The sequence below is a fragment of the Sciurus vulgaris genome (assembly GCF_902686455.1).
Source record: "Sciurus vulgaris genome assembly, chromosome: 7".
Taxonomy (NCBI): domain Eukaryota; kingdom Metazoa; phylum Chordata; class Mammalia; order Rodentia; family Sciuridae; genus Sciurus; species Sciurus vulgaris.
Window position 1 is genome coordinate 57,864,863 of NC_136467.1, and position 21,091 is coordinate 57,885,953.

The window sequence follows — 21,091 nt, forward strand, 5'->3', positions numbered from 1 at the left end:
GCCTATTCTGTCAGGATCATGCCAGGTGCTTCGAGTGCACCATTTAAGTTCAATCTTACTCCGTGGAAGAGATGTCATGATTATTTTACAGATCAAGGATACTGAAGCTAAGTTATACAGCTCACAAATGGCAGTAAAAGGACTCAAACTCAGGTTTGTTTGAGTTTTAAATTTGGTGAGCTTACCCCACTGGAAATTTCCCACTTTATCACACACTCTACAGCCTTGAGCATCTGCATTGGTACCTTCACAAGCATTTTTGCCTTTCATCTTTTTCCTGGTTTTATCCTTCTTTCTCACCTTCTATCATTTTTGCTTCACTGATTTCCTCAATTGTTTAATACTTTCATAATAATATATTTTTAAGAAAGTGCTTAAAATTCTTGTGGATTTATATCCCATGTAAGTATAAAGAAAAGTAAATTTTAAAAACCCCTCTAAAACCCTGTAATAATTGCTTTTACCTAATGTTGTCTGGGGTTTTCTTGTATTATTTGCTTTTATTAAAATTTCAGCTTTCTGTTCCAGTGTACGTGTTGCTTCAGTTATGAAATAACGGAGGAAGGCCTTCTGTATTAAACTGCTTCTGGTGTTTCTGAACAGTGAATAAACTACCCAAGGCTTACACAACAACACACATTACACTTGGTATAGACAATTACATTTGAGGAAGGAAGGGAGGTTAAAGTAGTTAATGAATGAATGTTCACAATAAAAGCCAATTTTAAGATTGCATTATTTGTCACTGGGTGCCGGGGTGCACACCTGTAATCCCAGGAACAATGAAGCCTGAGGCAGGAGGGTTGAAAGTTTGAGGCCCTCCTTGGCAACTTAGGGAGACCACATCTCAAAATTAAGAAAAAAAAAAAAAAAAAAAGGCTGGGGATATAGTTCAGTGGTGAAAGACTCCTGTGTTTAATCCCCAGTAAAAAGAAAAAAAAAAGTATTTTACAACAAGTATTTTACTCCCTTGTTTCAAATGTGACAGAGCATGACATATAGCTTGCTGAGGTCTACTGATTGGTAAACCGGAACCATTTCTCTTTTCACTGTACTTCAGATTGTTCTAAACTTCTGAGGGTACTTGTTTAAAATAGAAGGTACAGGTTACTTTCTAATAGAAACTACCTTTTTGTTTTTTTTAAAAGAAATTCCTCTTCTGTACTACCCGGCCTTTTTCTAGATGGCCCAAGTTCGTTGTCATAACAAAGGACATGGTGTCAAATAGGCATTCAAAGGGAACATTCCGCCTTCCTGTTTTCAAGTGGTTTTCTTGGTAACAGCTAAGCGTGGGCTGACACGGAACAATGGTTTTCCCATTTGCTCCTCTGGCTCTATGTGGCATCAGGGTGCCAAGTTCTGTGACTGCATCACATTTTTTTATCCTGGCATAACTTTTTCTCTTTTCTGTTTGGTTGGTTTGGTCTTGCTGGGTCTTATAAAAATACTCATTTTACACTTGAAGCCACCTTTGCCTTCCAGAATCTCTCTGCTGCTGACAAGTTCAGGGGTTAATTAGGTGAGGCACAGAAAATGTCACTTGAATTCCCAGTGACTTAGCAAAATGAGGTCTACTAGGTTTAGGGTAAAGATGGAGGAGAGACACAAATTAGGTATCATTTCATGCTAGTCCGATATTATTTCATGTGAATAGTAAATGTTGCACTTCCCTGTTTACAGATTCAAATCATAGTGCAGCTCAGGTTGAGATACAGGAACAGCAGTAAATATTCTTTGGAAGTTTTTCATTTCAAATTACACATACATTAAAAATAGATTGGGACAAAGATTATTTGCTTGCATTTTACATCATTCAACTAGATGACTTCCTACTTCCTTCCTACCTCTGGCGGATTGGCTCCAGGATCCCCACAGATACCAAAACCCACAGATCTCAAGTCCTTTATATAAAATGTCCAAGATTTGCACATAATTGACACACATCATCCTACATACATTAAATCATCTCTAGATTAGATTCATGTCTAATACAGTACCTACCTACCACTTCATTTGCATAGATTCAGTGTCGTACTCAGTGCAAGGCAAAGTTTCCAAGTTCAGCTTTTTGGAACTTTCTAAAATTCTTTTTTTCTGAGCATTTTTGACCCATGGTTAGTTTTACCTGGCAATGTGGAACCCATGGATATGAAGGGCCAACTACAATACAATTTTCTCTGTCATGGATTTCTTCTTTTAGGGATTTGGAGTAAAATTTGTAAGAATATAGAGAACCGAGCTCATAAATGTGTGTGTGTGTGTGTGTGTGTGTGTGTGTGTGTGTGTGTGTATATATAAATCAGATGATTTGATAGTGGGAGGATGTCGGGAAGGGGGAAAACTATTAATAAGTAACAGGCAGATGAAATTCCTTTGATAAAACATTCCAGTGGTTCTCTTATTTTTTTCCTCATATAATATTTTATATATATATATATAAATAATATATATATTTGGGGGGGGGCATGGCATCCTCACCAGATTGTCTGCAAGTGTTTCCTTTCTCACTAAAACCATGCTCCACCATCTACCAACTTTCCAGTCCAATATAGTCTGTTAGGTTATAACAAATGTTTCTAAGACATCAACGAGCTCATGTGTGATCAGTAAATAGAATGAACTCAACAGGAACACAGAGTTGTTCTGGCTCCTAAGCACAGGCTCTGGGACAGCAGAAGTCAAAATTTAACCCTAAGGAGGAAAGGAAAATAATTCTCAGTCATTTCAGTTCTATTCTTAGAGAAATAAAAGGAGCATCTGCACCTGGGGCTCCTCCCTAGAGAGCTGTCCCCTGAAGTTTTGCATGACTCTGGGCCCTGGCAAGTTGCACTTCCTCCTATGCTCAAAGCTTCCCTCCCACTTGCTTTGTGCAGCACTCAAAAGAGAAAATACTGCTTGACTGCTTTCGTGTGGTTTTTAACATTCCCTCAAGCAGCTTCTACTGCTTGATGAGAGGTCATGCAGGTTATCCCTGGAGATACAATTACTGTTTTTGTTAGTGCTTTAGTTATAAAGATATATGTTTTGAGACTTTTTTCCTAAGCCTATTTTTACTGTAAATTCTGTTATTTTTAATGAACATTTTTGCAGAATGTACTGTTTTTCAGGAATATATATATATAGCATTATAGTAGAAAGTCTGTACTTTATACTTATCAGACAGCTTATTATAATTAATTGTATCAGAGGAATTTTAAAAATGATTCCAAGCAATGACTGTGTTGACAATGAACCAAATTGCAAGAATTGAGTAAGATCATTTGACTCTCTTGAGTTCAGAATCTTTAAGTCATTTTAATTTGCAGGATACATTTATTGTTACTGTTTTAGAGAAACAGAAGCTAACTTTTCATTTTCAAGGCTTAGTGAACAATCATCCAAGAGCTGTGGAAGTTGAATAACAGGAAACTGCACTTGTTTTTCAAACCATTTGGCGACTGTAAGAAGCTGCTGGTCACAAAATGCCCGTCCAATAAACTGTAGTCCTACTGGCAACCCTTTGCTTGAGAGGGATACAGGGATACTCACTGCTGGCAATCCTGAAGAAAAGAAGATTCATTAGTTGATTAATTCTCCGTCTTAAGAAACAGAGACCTCTTCTATTTTCTAGTGCTAGGAGGTCAAGGCAGAATAAGGTTTAAAACAATGAATAGTATACTATGTATTTTGCACAATGTTTTGTTTACATAACAATGTATCTTAGAAATCACTATCAGTTCACAGAGACCTTCATTTCTTTTTTATAGCTATATAGTACTCCATATTATGTGGTTTTGCCATAATTCATTCAACCAGGCTTTTATGGTTGGGCATTTAGGTTGTTTTCAACATTTATCTATTTTATATAATTCCCCATTGTACAATACTTGTGTACATGCTTTTTGCTATTCTTGAAAGTTTTTTAGATGAAGAGAGATTGCTTCATCAAAGGATAAATGCATACATAATTAGAAATTCCACTTCAAAGTGGCTGTACCAATTTGAATTTCCACCAGAAAAATGAGTACTTCTTTTCCTACAGTCTTACCAACAGAGTATGTTGTTGAGATTTTGAATTTTTTCCCATCCATTAGATAAATAGGAAGTAGCTCTGAATTTCAGGTTTGAGGCAGGGAAAGCACAAGATCACAGGACATCTTGCTATGCCATTAAAAATAGTTTTCAAAAATTAAAATGGGAACAGGTCTAAAGGACTCATACAATTTGAAGGAACTTCTACTGGCCAAAATTAGGACGATTCAAGTATCAAAAACAATGACAATAATTGTTTATAATAAATTCAGTTTTGTAAAAAGAGGAAAGATTTCATTTAGAGAAATATGCTCATTAATAAATGGATGCTAAAACTGGGTTCAAGATTACTGGGGAAGAATATATTCACATGGTCCCAAGCATCACTTCATAAATTGCTTACAAACCATAAAAGGAAAAATGTACCTTAATAAGGATATTCTGGCAGTTAGCTCCTTAACTAAGTGGGACAAAATGATAGTAACTGTTTCGTGACATGAAAAGTATGTAGTATTTCTGCCAAAAAATGTTTAACTCAACCCAATTAGGAAGAAATTATGAATGGGATATTCTATAGGACAAGTACACAGAACTCTTCAAAAAAAAAAAAAAAAAAAGAAAGAAAAGAAAACAAAAACTCAATGTGATTTAAGAGAAAACATTTTAAAGATGGGTGATTTCTCATTAAAAATTAAGCAGGACGGAAGAAAATGGCATGGCATTTTTTTGTGCCAAAGGTAAGAACTGTTGAACCAGAATCCTAGACCTGCAAAAAGAGTCTGACTCTAAAAGTGAAAGGGAAATCAAGACATTTTTGGAAGGAAATCTGAGAAGATTTGCTGCCAGCAGGAACTACCCTAAAAGAATGGCCCCAACAACTTCTCCAAAAGGAAGGAAGTGATAAAAGCATCTTCATATTTTAGGAAGGAAGACTAAATGCAGAAAACAGAAATATGGGTAAATAAAATAGACTTTCCTTCTCCTGGAGTTTTTTACATTATGTTTGATGATTGAAACAAAAATTCTAACAGCCTGATGTGGTTCTAAAAAAAAACATCAGAGACATGGGGGGTGATATTCTAGATCTTAAAAAGATAATCATAAATGCAATATGACTGGAGAAAAAATAACACATAAAAGACATACAACTAAGAGAATGTGAACATGAAGTATAATCAAATTATTACTGAATTATTATTTTCTTAGTTGGGACAATGAAATTGTGGTTATGTAGAATGCCTTATTCTTAGAAGATTCATGCTAACTTATTTAGGCATGAAGTGTCATGATATCTAAAATTTTCAAATGATCCATCCAGTTAAGAGGTGTGTGTGTGTGTGTGTGTGTGTGTGTGTGTGTGTGTGTGTGTGCATGTACAGAGAGAGAAAGAGAAAGAAAATGAGGTAAAACGTTAACAAGGATGAATCTTAGCAAAGGGCATATCAATGTTTGCTATAGTATTATTTTTAACTTTTCTGTAGGTTTAAGTATTTTCAAAGTAACAGTCAAAAAATACTAAGTGTATTAATTCAGAAGGTGTGTGTATGTTTGTGTGTACACACTTGTGCACATAAGAATACATTCACACACACTCCTAAGTATTCCAGAAGGATAGGCTATTTCTTTGAGGGAACAATCTATCTAGAACCTAAATTCAAGACCAGGGTTCTGCCTAAAAATTTGAAGAAAATCAGAATATACTCTTGAGGGATTCTCACCTGCCATATTTACAGCCTGTGTAAAAATATCATCCTGGGCACTTCGTGTTCTATTGTCTTCTTTGATAAACTCCAAGTATGGTACTGCCTCACACAGGGTGGTGGGGGTTAGCAAGACATCCACGCCAGAGTTAAAAACATTCACAAAATCATTTGCAATGAGGCGCCGCACCTTCTGTGCTTTGATGAAATAATTCTCATAGTTTCTGTGGGAAAAAACATAGACAATATTTGAGGGACTTTATTTTTTTTAATAAATTCTCTTACATTAGGCTTCTTAGAGAACCACTGGATTCTTGGCTTTTATGAGTAGGCACATTAAGACTTTTTGGGCCGGGGCGTACCAGGACACTCAACCACTGAGCCATAAGCCCAGGACTATTTTATATTTTACTTAGAGACAGGGTCTCACTGAGTTGCTTAGCACCTCGTTTTTATGTAGGCTGAGTTGAACTCTCTATCCTCCTGCCTCAGCCTCCCAAGCCACTGGGATTACAGGTGTGTGCCACCATGCCCAGCACATTAAGATTCTTAATACATAAAGATGAATTGTGTTCAACTCTTTTGTTTCTTTGAAAATTCATTCATCTGGGCACTTAATTAATCAGAATTCACTACTAGATGCAATTTTACACATACAATCGCAAAATATTAATTGTTCTAGAGACACTGCTAATCAAGAACATTCATTTGGGAGTGAAGAAGATTGGATGCACAGCCATTAAATAAGATTTCAAAAATCATAAAGCTAGGCAGTGGTGTAAAGCAGGTAAGAACATAGGTTTCTAGAGGCTCATCCAATATTCTTTCTATTATAATGTCTTATTTCATCTATTGTAAAATGATTCATTACAAGGACCCTCAAGTTTTGTAAAATTCTTATGTGCTATCTGAATTTGACACTGGGAAAGACATCTAGGAAGAAGGTTCTACAAACAGAAACTGGGAAAAGCATGCAGTGTTTGTAATTTTGAGTTTCATGGATAGCATAGTTTGAGAGTGGAGATATGAGATACAAGTAAGGATGCTTACTTTACTAAAAGATTAAGAGAAATGCTACACATAAAAGTGATCATGTGTCAATGATGCAAAGAAAGGGAAGAAAACTTCAGATCTTTCTGAAGCTATTAAAGAAGGCTGTCAAAGGAACTAACTGTTCTAATCCTCAATTTCCTCTACTGTAAAAATGGATATAGTATCTCCAGTCTCACCAAGGATCAAATAAAATGAGATAAAAATGTGAAATCTTTCTTATCCTAGAAAGATTTAGAGTACTGTAAAAATCGGATTCCTTACTACCACCATCTGACTACAATGTCTATGGAGATACAAATGAAGGCATCACATGGAATTTACACCATATGTTGGGTATAGTGGCACATGTCTATAATCCCAGTTACTCAGGAGGCTGAGGCAGGAGAATTGCAAGTTCTGGTCAGTTGAGCAACTCAGTGAGACCCTGTCTCAAAATAAAAAAGAAAAGGACTAGAGATATAACTCAGTGGTAAAGTGTCCCTGTGTTCAATCCCCCGTACCAAACCAAACCAAACTACACAGCAACAACTAAAGTTGGTATTTTAAATATTGTATTTGGGTTGGGGGTACAGCTCAGAGATAGACCTGGATTTGAGCCCCAGCACCAACTCCAAATATACAAAATAATAGCATTCCCCAAACCTAAATTTTATAAAACTAATACTTTCTACTAATTTCCTTCCTATTTCATTTCTTTTTTCTTTTTCTTTTTGGTACTGGGGATTGAACCCAGGGTGTTTAATGACTGAGCCACATCCCCAGCCCCCTCTTTTTTTCTAAATTTTAAAATTTTGAGACAAGGTCTCACTAAGTTGCTGAGGCTGGCTTTGAACTTGCCATACTCCTGCCTCAGCCTCCTGAGCCTCTGGGATTACATTACAGGTGTGTGTCGATATGCCCGGTCCCTTCCTATTTTAAATATGGTTGAAAAATAGAACTTCTGCTTCCATACATGATAGAGTATAGGGATGAGACTTATCCTGTCTTCTTAAACAACCCCCAAACTGAACAAAATATGTGAAACAACCATTTTTGGATATTAGGCAAAAGGCATCTGGGAAATAGTATACTTACGAGGAGAGACAATGACGTGAACCCTATCATTTCCCCAGCCTAATGCCTGGAGGTACTTTTTCAGCCCTTCATCCAGAGAGGAAGGATGCATACACAGTTGGGTAGTCTGAAGTTCAGGGAGAAAAAGATGGCAGCAATTTTCAAGGCAGTACTGAAAGGGAGAGTGGCACACACAGAGCGCAAGAGATGTGCAGAGAGATCCCTCAAGTCTCTGGCTCAGTATTGACCTGTGCATGAATAAGAAGACATCCCCAAGGTTGAGGAAAGAATCCCAAAAAGCAGGTCAAACATTTCTAAGCTCACACAGGGCTGGAAATAGTGCAGGTTCCTAAAAGCCAAAGTAGAAAGACCTCAAAATGCACAAAGCATCTGGGAGAGTCTGGAGGATATGGCCTTAGAGTTAAATTGCCCTACTCAAAGGTTTTCTGAATTCACACTAATGGAGCTTAAAAGAGAGGTTTGAAATGATCAAAAAGATTCCAAGCAACCACACCTTAACAAAGTGTAACACTGTTTAAAAGAAACAACAAAAACCCAGCACATGACCATGTGAAATTCGATGTTTGGGTGTACAAATAAGCAGAAATATGATTCATAAGGGGGGGGAAAGCAATTCATATAAAAGGGAATCTGAATAGAAATAACAGAATGTTGGAAATAACAGCTAAGAACATAAAAAGGTATGTTCTATATGTTCAAGATGTTAGAAGAAAACAAAATGATAAAGAAACTGAAGAGATAAGAAGACTTATTTGGAAATTCTAGATCTGAAAAATACAAAATATGATATAAAAATATACTGGATGGAACTGACAGAATATTGATACTGCAGAAGAAAAGATCAGTGGATCTCAAGATAATAATGGAAACTATCCAAAAGGAAGCACACACAGAAAAAAGATTGGGGGAATGAGCCATGAGACAACAGCAGCAGATTAATATACATACAAACGGTATTCCAGAGGAGGGGAGAAGATCGAAAAAAATATATTAAGAAATAATGGTCAAAATTTTCCCAAATTTGATTAAAATTATAAACACACAGATCCAAAAAGTTCCAAAAATACCTAAGCAGAAGAAATATTCAAGAAACCACACCAAGGCACATCCTAAATTCCTAAAAACCAATGATAAAGAGAAAATCTTAAAACTAATCAGAGGGACAAAGTCACATTATACATTTGAAACTAAGATAAGAAAAACAATAGACTTCTAGAAACTAGGCAGGCCATAAGACAGTGGAACAAAACCTTTAAAGTACTGAACGAAAATGCTTAACATCAATTTAGAATTTTAGATCCAAGAAAGTATCTTTTTCCAAATTAAAGGCAAAATAAAACCTTAACATATAAACAAAAGCTGAAAGATTTCACTGATAGCAGGACAACACTATAAGAAATGTTAAAGGAAGTTCTTTAGACAGAAAGAAAACTATAACACAAGGAAATCTGAATACACACAACAGAGTAAAAGGCACCAGAAATAAATACGTAGGAAAATATAATGCCTCTTGGCTGGGCCTGGTGGCACACACCTGTAATCCCAGCGGCTCAGAAGGTTGAGGCAGGAGGATCATGAATTCAAAGCCAGCCTCAGCAACTTAGCAAGGCCCTAAACAACTTAGGGAGACCCTGTCTCTAAATAAAATATAAAAAGGGTCAGGAATGTGGCTCAGTGGTTTAATCTCTGTTACCAAAAAAAAAAAAAAAACAAAAAAACCAAAAAAACCTCCCTTTTTCCTTGTTTTAAATTTCTTTAAGAGCAAATTTTATAGAAAAATGAAAGGCAGGAAAAGAGATTAGGAGAAAGAACTAGAAGACAGGTAACAAGAAGAAGACTTAAATGTGGTTAAAAAGTAAATATTTATGCTAATTTAAAAAAAAAAGATAAGCTGGGTAAAATGGTACATACTTGTAATCTCAGCTACCTCAAAAGCTGAGACAGAAGGATCGTAAGTTTGAGACTAGCCTGGGCAACCTAGGGGAAACCTATCTCAAAATAAAAAGGGATGGGGGTGTAGCTCAGTGGTACAGTGTTTGCCTAACATGCACAAAGCTCTGGGTTTGATTGCCAGTATTGCAAAATAAATAAAGAAATTTGAAATTCCTAACTCAAAGGTAACAGAATGATAAAATTCAAACAGAAGTAAATAAAGAAGTAAAAATGTTAAGACCTTTTCTATTTCTGGACATACAAGTTGACTTTTTAAGATAAAAAACAAGTATCCCAAATCCCATTTTTCTAATCACTCATGTTCACCCCTACCCCATCACAAAACAAAACAAAAAACGAACAAGTTGACCCAAGTTGTAACTGCATCAGAAGCTAGGGAAACTATCAGTAATTCTTCCTTTTCCTAATAACCCCAGTTGGTAATCATGGAAGAAGCTTGCAAACTCCTCTCCTTCAATTTCTTTTTATGCTGTTACAGTGACCTATATAATCCATCAACTTTTGCCCTGACACATTCAATATGATTCTAATCAGTAATACATAGCAAATGTAACATCTTTAGCTTAATAAAGTCTTTGCTTAGAAAACTTCTTTACAATATTTCACTTTTCCTACTCTAAGTCATTACAAGTACCTGGTCAATATGGAAAAGTGTCTTTTAATATGGCATATGATTAAATAATTTGGAAAAAAATGTTCCTAACTTTGGTCCTGAGGGGATGCACAGATGAATAAAATGCTTTCTGCCCTTGAATGCACAGAGTAAAACTTCAAAAAGTTACTCATTACAAAAACCATTCTTGCTTTTTCATATTTTTCATGTCCTCTAGACTCATTTAGTCTAGAGAGAAATGAATCCTATTCACAAGATCTTGAATAAACTTATATTAGAGAAAATTTAAGTAAGGGTCTCAGTAACTTGGAATTCTTTCTTGGAATAAACAAATACGTAAAACAAAGGAAAACAGTTGATTCACTAAATTTTTCAACAGATCACACTATAACTCCATGTTTAAGGCTGTAAAAACAAGCTAACAGGAGCTGGGATTATAGCCCAGTGGTAGAGTGCTTGCCTAGCACGTGTGAGGCACTGGGTTTGATTCTCAGCACCACATATAAATAAATAAAATAAAGTTCCTTTGACAGCTACAAAAAATATTCAAACAAACAAACAAACAAAAAACAAACAAGCTAATAGGCAATAACAGCAAGAGAATAAGTAATGAGGCTAAAATCTTCCAGGGTTTTGTTTAGTTTGTACCAATCATTCAGCTAGAGCATCAATTAAAAAACATTTTTTTAATAACTAGCAACTGAAAGTGCCATAAGTAGGCCTTTTCTAATTCAAATCACAAGGATTTTATTTTAGTAAATATCTTGGCTTATAAGACCTGATAGACACACTAATAACTTATTCTTGACCTTTCAAGAATGGGGAAATGCTTAAACTAATTGTCTTACTCTTTTAATAAGAAAAAGTTTCCCGAGAGAATTCTTCCTCGCACCACATCATTGAACCCTTCTCTTCTGGTTGCAGCATACATGGCTTCAGTAGACACATTAATGTCACATCGGTGACCTGCAAACAAAAAAAGAGATGTATGATACTTGCAAAAAGAAGTAAAATTTTGGCTAAATACTGGCAAAGATTCAGACTTTTATGACCAATATTAAAGTTTAGGGAACATAATTACTAGTTCCTTTTTTCTATCAGTGACAGAACTGATCATGGAGAGAAAAGAAAACAATCAAGAAAGAAATTTCATTTGCTTATTCCCTCATCCATCCATCTACCCACCCATTCATCCATCATCCAAATATTCAAACATTTACTAAGCTCCTACCGTATTTCAGGTACTACATTAGATGGGTTTAACACACAGACAAGATACTATTCATTCAAAATATTCAAAGTCCAGAGAAGTGAAAAGAACATCCTGAGACATTTAAGATGAATAGCATATGTACAATGTTAAAATGATAAGGTAAAACGATTCACTGATTTACTTTTCTGAATCATTAATGCTATCTCAGGCAATAATTCTTTATTATTGTAAGTTAAAATTTCAAATGTCATAAGAACAGCTATGTTAAAAATCCAAAAAATTAGCTGGGCCCTGTGGTACATGTCTGCAATCCCAGCTACTTGGAAGACTGAGGCAAGGAGGATAACAAGTTCAAGGCCAGACCAGGCAACATATTGAGACCCTGTCTCAAAATAAAATTAAAAAGGGCTGAGGATGTAGCTCATTGATGAAGTGGCCCTGGGTTCAATTCCCAGTATCCCCCCCGCAAGGAAAAAAAAAAAAAAAAAAAAACAGAAACAGCCATCTTACCATATTCTAGCCCATCAAATCTTGCCATATTCGATGCCACTTCTGATGTGCACAGTACATGGTAACAGATAATTGAATAACAGGTGTGGGGCAGGGATACTTCTATCACTTTGGCTCCCTCAGACTCAAAGAGATCAGCAGCTTTGGACCAGAGAGATCGTACTTCACTTGATAATTCTGGTACAAGATATTCCTTACAGGAAAAAATCAAGATACAGAAACTGGAACACTGATACAGTTTTATAAAAATTTGTATACCAGGACTTCTGGCAATACCTTTGAAATATGGATTGTATTGCTGGCAGGTTGCTAGAAAGACCAAACTAAGATTGTTTAAGACATGATTAACCTGGTACTAAATATTATGAGCTGGATATAACAATTTAAAAATTGGAGATCTGGTTGGGGAGACTCATATCTGTTAAATGTACATTATGTACCAGAGATGCAGCTAGATGCTTTTTAAACATTCTCTCATCCTTTTATGAATTCATGAAGGAGAAGAACTGAAACTAGAGAAGTTAAGTAACTTTCCTAATGTTATATAGCAGGTTAGTAGAGGATTCTAGGATTCTAAACTAGGTCTGCTTCTAAAGCCTATATGCTCTCATTCTTTTAAAAGAAGGTAACCTCAATGGAAGACTTTAAAGAAAGTAGCATTTCTCAAAAGTACTGGTCACCTGAGGGCAATTTTTGTCTCCTTTTCTCAACCAAGGAATATTTGTAATGTCTACAGACATTTTTGGTTGTGAGGTTGTGGTGGTGGTAAGAAATGATATTTGGTATCCAGGGGTAAAGACCAATGACGCTGTTAAACTTCTTATAGTGCAGTATAGTCTCCCACAACAAAAAATTATTCAGCCCCAAATACCAAATGTACTGAGATTGATGTTTGGGGGTAATTCTAAATGATTTCTGAAAGGTTTTAAGCATTATTATATTACTAGGTTTAATTATTTTTATTTTTAAAAGGTCAGTAATTTAAAATTATATCTACAATATAATGACTTATTTAACTATAATAGGTATAGTAGTAGTAATACTAGTAAAGATAACATTTAATAAGCTTTACTATGCAAGGTATGTTTTTGGGCTACATCTTTTACATTAGGGATTAGCAAACTGTGGCCTGTGGGCCAGATGTGACCAGTTGGCTATTTTTTTTTGGCAGGCAGGGGGGACATTATTGGGAATTGAAGCCAGGGTTGCTTTACCCCTTAGCTATGTCACCAGTGATTTTTATTTTGACACAGGATCTAAGTTGCTAAGGGTCTCACTAAATTGCTGAGGCTGGCCTCTAATTTGTAATCCTCTTGCCTCAGGCCTCCAGAGTCTCTGGATTATAGCTACTACACCTGGCCAGTCAGCTATTTTTGAAAATAAAATTTTATTAGAGCTGGTTATGGTGATACATGCCTATAATCCCAGTGACTCAGGAGGCTGAACCAGGAGGACTCCAAGTTCAAGGCTAGTCTGGTAACTTGGTAGGATGCTGTCTCAAAATAAAATCAAAAGGGGTAAGGGAGGTAGCTCAGTGGTAGAATGCATGTCTAGAACATGCATAGTCCTGGTTTCAATTCCTAGTATCATAAAAAACAAAAGTTTAATTAGAACATAAACATACTCTGTTTACATGTTTTCTGTAGCAGCTTTTTCACTATTTGTTTTTTATTTTTCACATCTGGTTCTGCTTTTGCATTATAATGGCTGAGTTAAAAAGACTGTCTAAAAAAAGATTTGATTTCAAGATTTTATGTTTATGGTAGTTTTATAGCTTTTATAGATAACTATTAAAGGAAAATATGTCATAGTTTTTTTAAAAAAAAGACTGTCTAGTCCACAATTATCTACTTATTATCTAGCTTTTGACAGAAAATGTTTACAGACCCTTGTTTTACATGATAATCTAATTTAATCCTCATGACTCTCTGAGGTCAATATTTTTATTATCCCATTTTGCAAATGGGGAAATTGGGTTTAGAGAGATTAAGTCATGTGTTCAAATCACATGGCTAATAAAAATGGCAGTATAGGGATATGAAACCAACCAATTGCCTCCCAAGACTGTGCTCTGTATTTGACTTCACAGTTTTTCTGTGGAGTAATGAAAGAAACAAGTTACCTTTGGAATTCCTATACATAGCTTGCTCACATCTGTCAAAGTGGGAAGAATAAATGATTTAACAGGTTCCTGTACTGTGGTAGAATCTTTGGGGTCATGTCCAGCCAGTATATCTATAAAGGGAAACACTTATGAGTGACAGATATATTATTCAACAGTAAGAAAATTTCAAGTGATAAAGAATAAGATAAATACCCAACACAATTGCTGTATCATCCACATATCTGGTTAAGATTCCTGGCACATCCATTGAATTTACCAGGGGAATAAGACCATGACGGGACACTAATCCATAGCTTGGTTTGAAACCAACAAGCCCACAATGGGCAGCAGGATTTCTGGTTGATCCTCCAGTATCTGATCCTAAAGCCCTAGAATTTAAATGGAAGAATGACATATCTCTAATTATATTTGGTATGTATGCTTTTAAATGTATATTTTTAACATGTCATTTCCCTTTATTATAAAAAGTAACACATACTCAGAATTCATAATGTATAGAAAACGGTAAAGAAATAATGAAATATTCTGCAAACAATGTTAAAATTTTGGCATATTAAACTCTTTTTTAAAATACATTTTTCTTTCATAGCTGAGATCATTCTATAGTCATAAGTTTCCATCTTTTTTTGCTTATCATGAGCTTTTACTGTCATTAAAATTCCTTCAGATTTAAAGTATATATAATATTCCATCTTATAAATTGATGATTCTCAGTATTTTAAAGCACAACCTCCTATTGATACACATACTAATTTTATATCTTCCTTTGATGCTACTTGATATTTAAGATAAATCAAATTAAGGCAATTTTATAGTATGCTTCTACAACCTAAATTCAGATAAAGCCCTTTTCCTACAGAGATCAAATTTATGTAAACATTTATATGGGTTCCAACTGAAATAATAACTATGTAACGAACGACTGTAATGAACATCTTTAAACATAAATATTTGCCCATATGTCTGATTACTTTTAGGCTGGCTTCCAAGAAGCAGACTTAATGGATGAAAGGATCTGTTTCTTGTTGTGAGAATTTGTGATATATATGATCAAATTAGTTGTCAGGAAAATTCTGCCAATTCATATTCTCAACTGGAATGAATCCAAATGTTTTAATGTTTCAGTACCATCACTAAATACTAGTAATTCAAAATTTTTTTGTTAACTCAATAACCAAAATTTTGTATATGCACATTTCTGAATAATTTTTCACATTTACTTGTATTTGCATACCCAACTATGAAAAAGGACTGTTCATTACTTTTTTTCCCCCCATTTCTTGCAGTACAAGGGATTGAACCCTGTGGTGCTCTACCACTAAGCTACACCCCCAGCCCTTTTTATTTTGAGATAGGGCTTTTATTTTGCTAAGTTGCTGAAGGTCCTCCTGCCTCAGCCTCCCAAGCAGCTGAAATTATAGGTGTGTTCCACTGTGCCTGTTCTTTCCTCTGTCCACTCACCTACAAAGTATGTGCTATTATTTAAAAACAAAAACCAAAAAAACTACCCTTGAGGACATTATGCTAGGTGAAATAGTCCAGTCACAAAAATATAAATGCCCATTTACACGAGGTACCTACAGTAATCAGATTCAGACAGCAAGTAGAGGGGTGTTACTAGGGACAAGGAGGAGGGTTAATGGTTACAGAGTTTCCATTTTGCAAGATGAAAGGGGATTATTTGTCTATTACAGAACTGCACATTTAAAAATAGTTAAGATGGCATATCTTATATGCATTTTACCATAATTAATGTAACATTTTAAACAACTGTTTCAGGAAAAAAAAAGTTTTTTTTTTTTTTTTTCAGTAGAAAAATAGTACTTATCTACTGCAAAAATTAAAATGTAACTATATGATAGAGAATAACATTTCCCTTAACACAGTCCCCATAATGGTCATGTTACTACTTTTAACATACTTTTATCTAGACACTTCCAGGTAATGACTGATATCCATACCTGTGTGATTATTATTTTAATAGAAACAGGGTCACACTGTACATACTGTTCAGTAACTTGGTTTTCACTTAACAATGCATCCTGGATCACTTTCCATGTCACTACATATAGCCCTATCATTCTTTTTAGAGGTTACATAGTATTCCAAGAATCTTTCTGTTATAAAAACTATGATAGAAAGTTGGGGAACAAAACGGAATACTTTACAGTTTGGAATACATTCAATCCAAAGTTATCTTTGGTCAGTGCTTCTACAGATTATATTTAAAGTGAAGTGTTGGGCTAAGTGACATTCCTAAAAATAACATGACACTTGTGCTCTATAGAAAATGGAATTTACATTTCCTCTCTCACCAAGTCCATTTAAGCCACAAAATCAGACTGTTGCTTTAACAATTTAAAAAGATACATTCTCTTATTAGCATTCACTGACGGCTGTGTAAAAGTGAAACCTACATTTCCATAGGAATTATGTGTCAAAATGCCATCTTCTCAAAGCACATTCAGAAAGATGAACACTAAGTGGGCTGATGAGGATAGGGAAAAAAAAGCACCTAATCCTGCAATTCTAACTTGTCAGAACTCTCATTAATATTAATGCAATGCTATAAAATTCCACAGAGATAAAATGAAATGGTTTTACTTGTTAACAAGATTTCAGGAAAACTAAAAAAAAAAAAAAAAAAAAAAAAAAAAATATAAGAAACTAAATCTCTGTAGCTAAAAGAATAGAAATAATTTATTGGATGCAATGTTTGTGAAAGAGCTTAGTTTTGGTGGATAATTAAGGAGAGATAAAATACATATAGTATTACTGAAGAAACACATTCAATTTGGTTAAACTGAGATTGATAAAATAAATAACAGCCATAATTACTTACTTTTATTTAGGTGGTTAAGAAATGCTTTAAAAATGGGACTTAAAATACAATGGATGGATTCTTTACTAAATACAAAATATGACAAACAGAATCAGCAATTAACAGGGTTAAAAAACTTTACCTAATGATAAATATTTTTAGTTGCAGATTTATGAAAATATTTTAAATATCCAATTGATACATATTAGGATTTTTTTCTTTTTTAAAGTCAGATTTAGCTGAAGGATAAACCATTTCTAAAAGCTCAGCAGCCCTGACCTAAAACCATGGAGTACCTAAATATCTGCAGTGAACAGACATTAAATTATTTCAAAAGTAAAATTCAATGTGGTTCATTTATGCTCAACGCTTAATTCTGTAAGATCCATAAAATCTGTTTTTAAGAAAACCGGATATTATAGAGGAAGAGTTTAAATATTATTTTAAGTTAAAGTTAAATGTATAAAGGAGCACATAGTGTGAAGGACAGTTGAGTATATGCAAAAGATATAATTTTGATATATGATTGAGCACAAATAACTGACTGAAAAGAAATTCAAATGCCAGGGTATGAACTGCTCCGTTGTTGGGTTTTGCATATGGTTTGTGACTATTTGTATTTGCATGGGTCTTAAAGTACAGATGAAAGCATCTTACGCAAAGCATGTGAATGTTGATACGGCAGCCGCGCTCCCGCCTGAGCTTCCTCCAGTTATTAGCCAGTTTGAATCCTCACTCTCACCACGGGGATTCTGCTGCTTCTTTTCTCTATATTGTTTTGAGTAACTCCAGGGGTTTTTAACTGGTCCAAATACACCATCTGTACTTCCAGATCTGAGATGAAAAAGTGAAGTGATTTACCTTAGAAGTTCATTTTATGTGAAAATCTCATCTTCTGAGACAATTATTTGTTTCTGACACTCACTGCGCTTTCAGTTATCCAGTGCAGCTTGAACTGGAAAGGTAGGAAGTCTGCTCAGATGTAGCTGTCACTAATTACAGTTGAGTTGGGAGATAGGAAAGGAGAACACTTGTGGTATTGAGAAAACTAGTCTGCTCAGAAAGAATTTTATCCCAGTCAACTAAAAATGATCTTCCTTGTAAATTAAGGTCTTTCAGTTGAAAAGAGACACATTCAAATAGTTAAGAAGTTTTTTGAAGGGATCCCTCCATTAATAAGAAGTTTTAAGGAAAGCATTAGAAGTGGAATATTAACTTATTTTTAAACAAATTTTATTCTTAAATTACAAAAATCAATATGTGAAACACTTTGTACCCTTGAACCAGATGCACCTATTGTTAATATTTGGTCCCATTTGCTTTATCACTTGCACACTCTGTGTACATAAACACTTTTTTTTTTCTGAACCACTTAGAGGTAACGTATAGATGTGACCTTGACCTTTAAATACGCTAGTATGTATTTCCTATGCATTTCCTAAAAATAAGAACATTTTGTTGTACAGTCACAGTACAGTTAACAATCACATTAAAATTCATATCTACAATAATCTACTGTATGTAATCCAACTGCCAGTTGATTCAGTAATGTACTTTATAGCATTTTATTCTTTTCCAAGATCAAGTCTAATGGCAGGTATTATATTTAATTATCACTGTCTCTTTAGCCTCTTTCAATTTTCTTTTAAAAAATCCTTTATCAGTCAATAGACATTGGGTTATTTCCAGTTTGGGACATTATCAATAAAGCTACTATAGATACTATATTGAAAGGTCCTAGCCGGTGCTTTTGTGTACATATATATCTTGGGTAAATTCATAGGACTGAGACCACAGGGTTGTATAGTAAGTGTATGTTCACTTTTATTAGAAACTACTGAACTTTTCCAAAATGGTTATACATTTTGCATTGCCTACCAGCATATGAGAATAATTTTTAGTTGAATGGGATGATCAATTGGGATAAAATCCTTTCTGAGCAGGAAATTGCTCTGCATTCTGGTCAATAATTGATATTGTCATTTTTGTTAAGACAGTCTAATAGGTGTATGTATCTCAATGTGATTTTAATTTGCATTTCTCTAATATCTAGTGACATTAAGAATTTTTTTGGGCTGGGGAGATAGCTCAGTCGGTAGAGTGCTTGCCTTGCAAGCACAAGGCCCTGGGTTTGATTCCCAGCACCGCAAAAAAAAAAAAAAAACAATTTTTTCATGCATTTGTGAACTATATATCAACTTTAATGAAATGTCTATTTAAATCTTTTGCCCATTTTGTAAAAAAATGGATTTTTTTCTTATTGTTGAGTTGGAAAAGGTTTTCTATAGTTTGGATACCATTTCTTTCTCAGACATACTTTTTCTTTTGTATAGCTTTCACTATATCTTTATTTATTTTTATGCGGTGCTGAGGATCGAACCCAAAGACTCACATATGCTAGGCAACCGCTCTACCACTGAGCTACAGCTACAGCCCTCAGACATACATTTTCTCTGTTGCTGATTTTTCATTCTTTGGTACTATATTTTGAAGAACAGAGATTCTTAATTAATTAATTATTATTATCATTATTTTGAGTGCTGGGGGACCAAACCCAGAGCCTTATGCAAGCACTGACCACTAAATAATATTCTAGACCCATAAGTTCTTAATTTTAATAAAGTCCAATTTATCAAATTGTTAAATGAATTTGGTCATTATGTGCCTTTAAAAAATCTTTGTATACCAAATTCATTCTACAAAGCCAGTATCACTCTGATATCAAAACCAGATAAGAATACATCAAGGAAAGAAAACTACAGACTAATATCCCTGATGAACTTAGATGCAAAAATTCTTAACAAAGTATAAGCAAATTGTATTCAACAACATATTAAAAAGTTTGTACATCATGACTAACTTGGTTTTATTCCAGGGTTGCAAGGATATGCAAATCAATAAGTATAATTTGCCACCTAAACAATAATCACAATCATCTTAAGAGATGCAGAGAATATCTTTGACAAAATTCAGCATCCATTCCTGATAAAAACACTGAAGAAATTGGGGATAGAAGAAACTTACCTCCACATCATAGAGGCTATATATGACAAACCCAAAGCCAACATCATAGTGAAAGGGGAATTCTGAAAGCATTCCTTTTAAAATCTAGAAAAAAGACAAGGATGTCCACTCTCACCACTTCTACTCAATATACTACCAGAAATTCTAGTCAGAGCTATTAGGTGAGGGAAAAAATGGGAAGGAAGAAGTCAAATTATCACTATTTGCAGATGATATAGTCCTGTAGTTAGGAGATCTAAAAAGCTCCACCAGATGACTGCTAGAGCTAATAAACAAACTCAACAAAGAAGCACATAACAAAATTAACACAAAAAAAATCAATAGCTTTCCTATACACCAAAAATGAATCTGCTGATAAAGAAATCAGGAAAAAAATTCCATTCGCACTAACCTTAAAACAAACAAACAGACAAATAGTAAAAATAACAACAAAAAAATTAGGAATAAGTCTAACCAAGGAGGTGAAAAATCTCTACAGTGAAAAATATAGAACACAGAAGAAAGGAATTGAAAAAGACACAAGATGGAAAGACCTTCCACATTCATGGACAGAGGCAGAATCAATATTGTTAAAAACGGTCACCCTACCAAAAACAATATATAGATTTGATCCAATTCTCATTGAAATACCAATGCCATTCTTCCCAGAACTAGGGGAAAAAAAAAACCCAAAACAGTACTTAAAAATTCATTTGAAAAAAATAAAAGACCCAAAATAGCTAAAGCAATTCTAAGCCAAAAAAAGCAATGCTGGAGCCAGGTGTGGTTGCCCATGCCTGTAATCCCAAAGGTTCTGGAGGCTGAGACAGGAGAATCTCAAGTTCAAAGCCAGCCTCAGCAACCACAAAGCACTAAGCAACTCAGTGAGACCCTATCTCTAAATAAAATACAAAATGGAGTTGGGGATGTAGTTCAGTAATCAAGTGTTTTTGAGTTCAATCCCTGGTACCAAAAAAAATTTAAATAAATAAAAAGCAATAATGCTGGCAGCATC

The 21,091-nt window shown here is 34.6% G+C and overlaps 1 protein-coding gene across 1 annotated transcript in view; it reads right to left on the reverse strand.

Moving 5' to 3' along the window:
* Window positions 1-2,472: 2,472 nt before the first annotated feature.
* The window catches only part of QRSL1 (glutaminyl-tRNA amidotransferase subunit QRSL1), a 29,316-nt gene continuing 10,697 nt past the window's right edge, over window positions 2,473-21,091 (reverse strand). The window contains exons 5-11 of the mRNA XM_079149043.1: window positions 17,731-17,907; window positions 14,445-14,620; window positions 14,250-14,362; window positions 12,128-12,320; window positions 11,253-11,370; window positions 5,730-5,935; window positions 2,473-3,539 (exon numbers count right to left, since the gene is read on the reverse strand). Coding sequence (XP_079005169.1) covers window positions 3,319-3,539; window positions 5,730-5,935; window positions 11,253-11,370; window positions 12,128-12,320; window positions 14,250-14,362; window positions 14,445-14,620; window positions 17,731-17,907 — 1,204 coding nt within the window. The 3' untranslated portion in view covers window positions 2,473-3,318. The remainder of the gene's footprint in view (window positions 3,540-5,729; window positions 5,936-11,252; window positions 11,371-12,127; window positions 12,321-14,249; window positions 14,363-14,444; window positions 14,621-17,730; window positions 17,908-21,091) is intronic.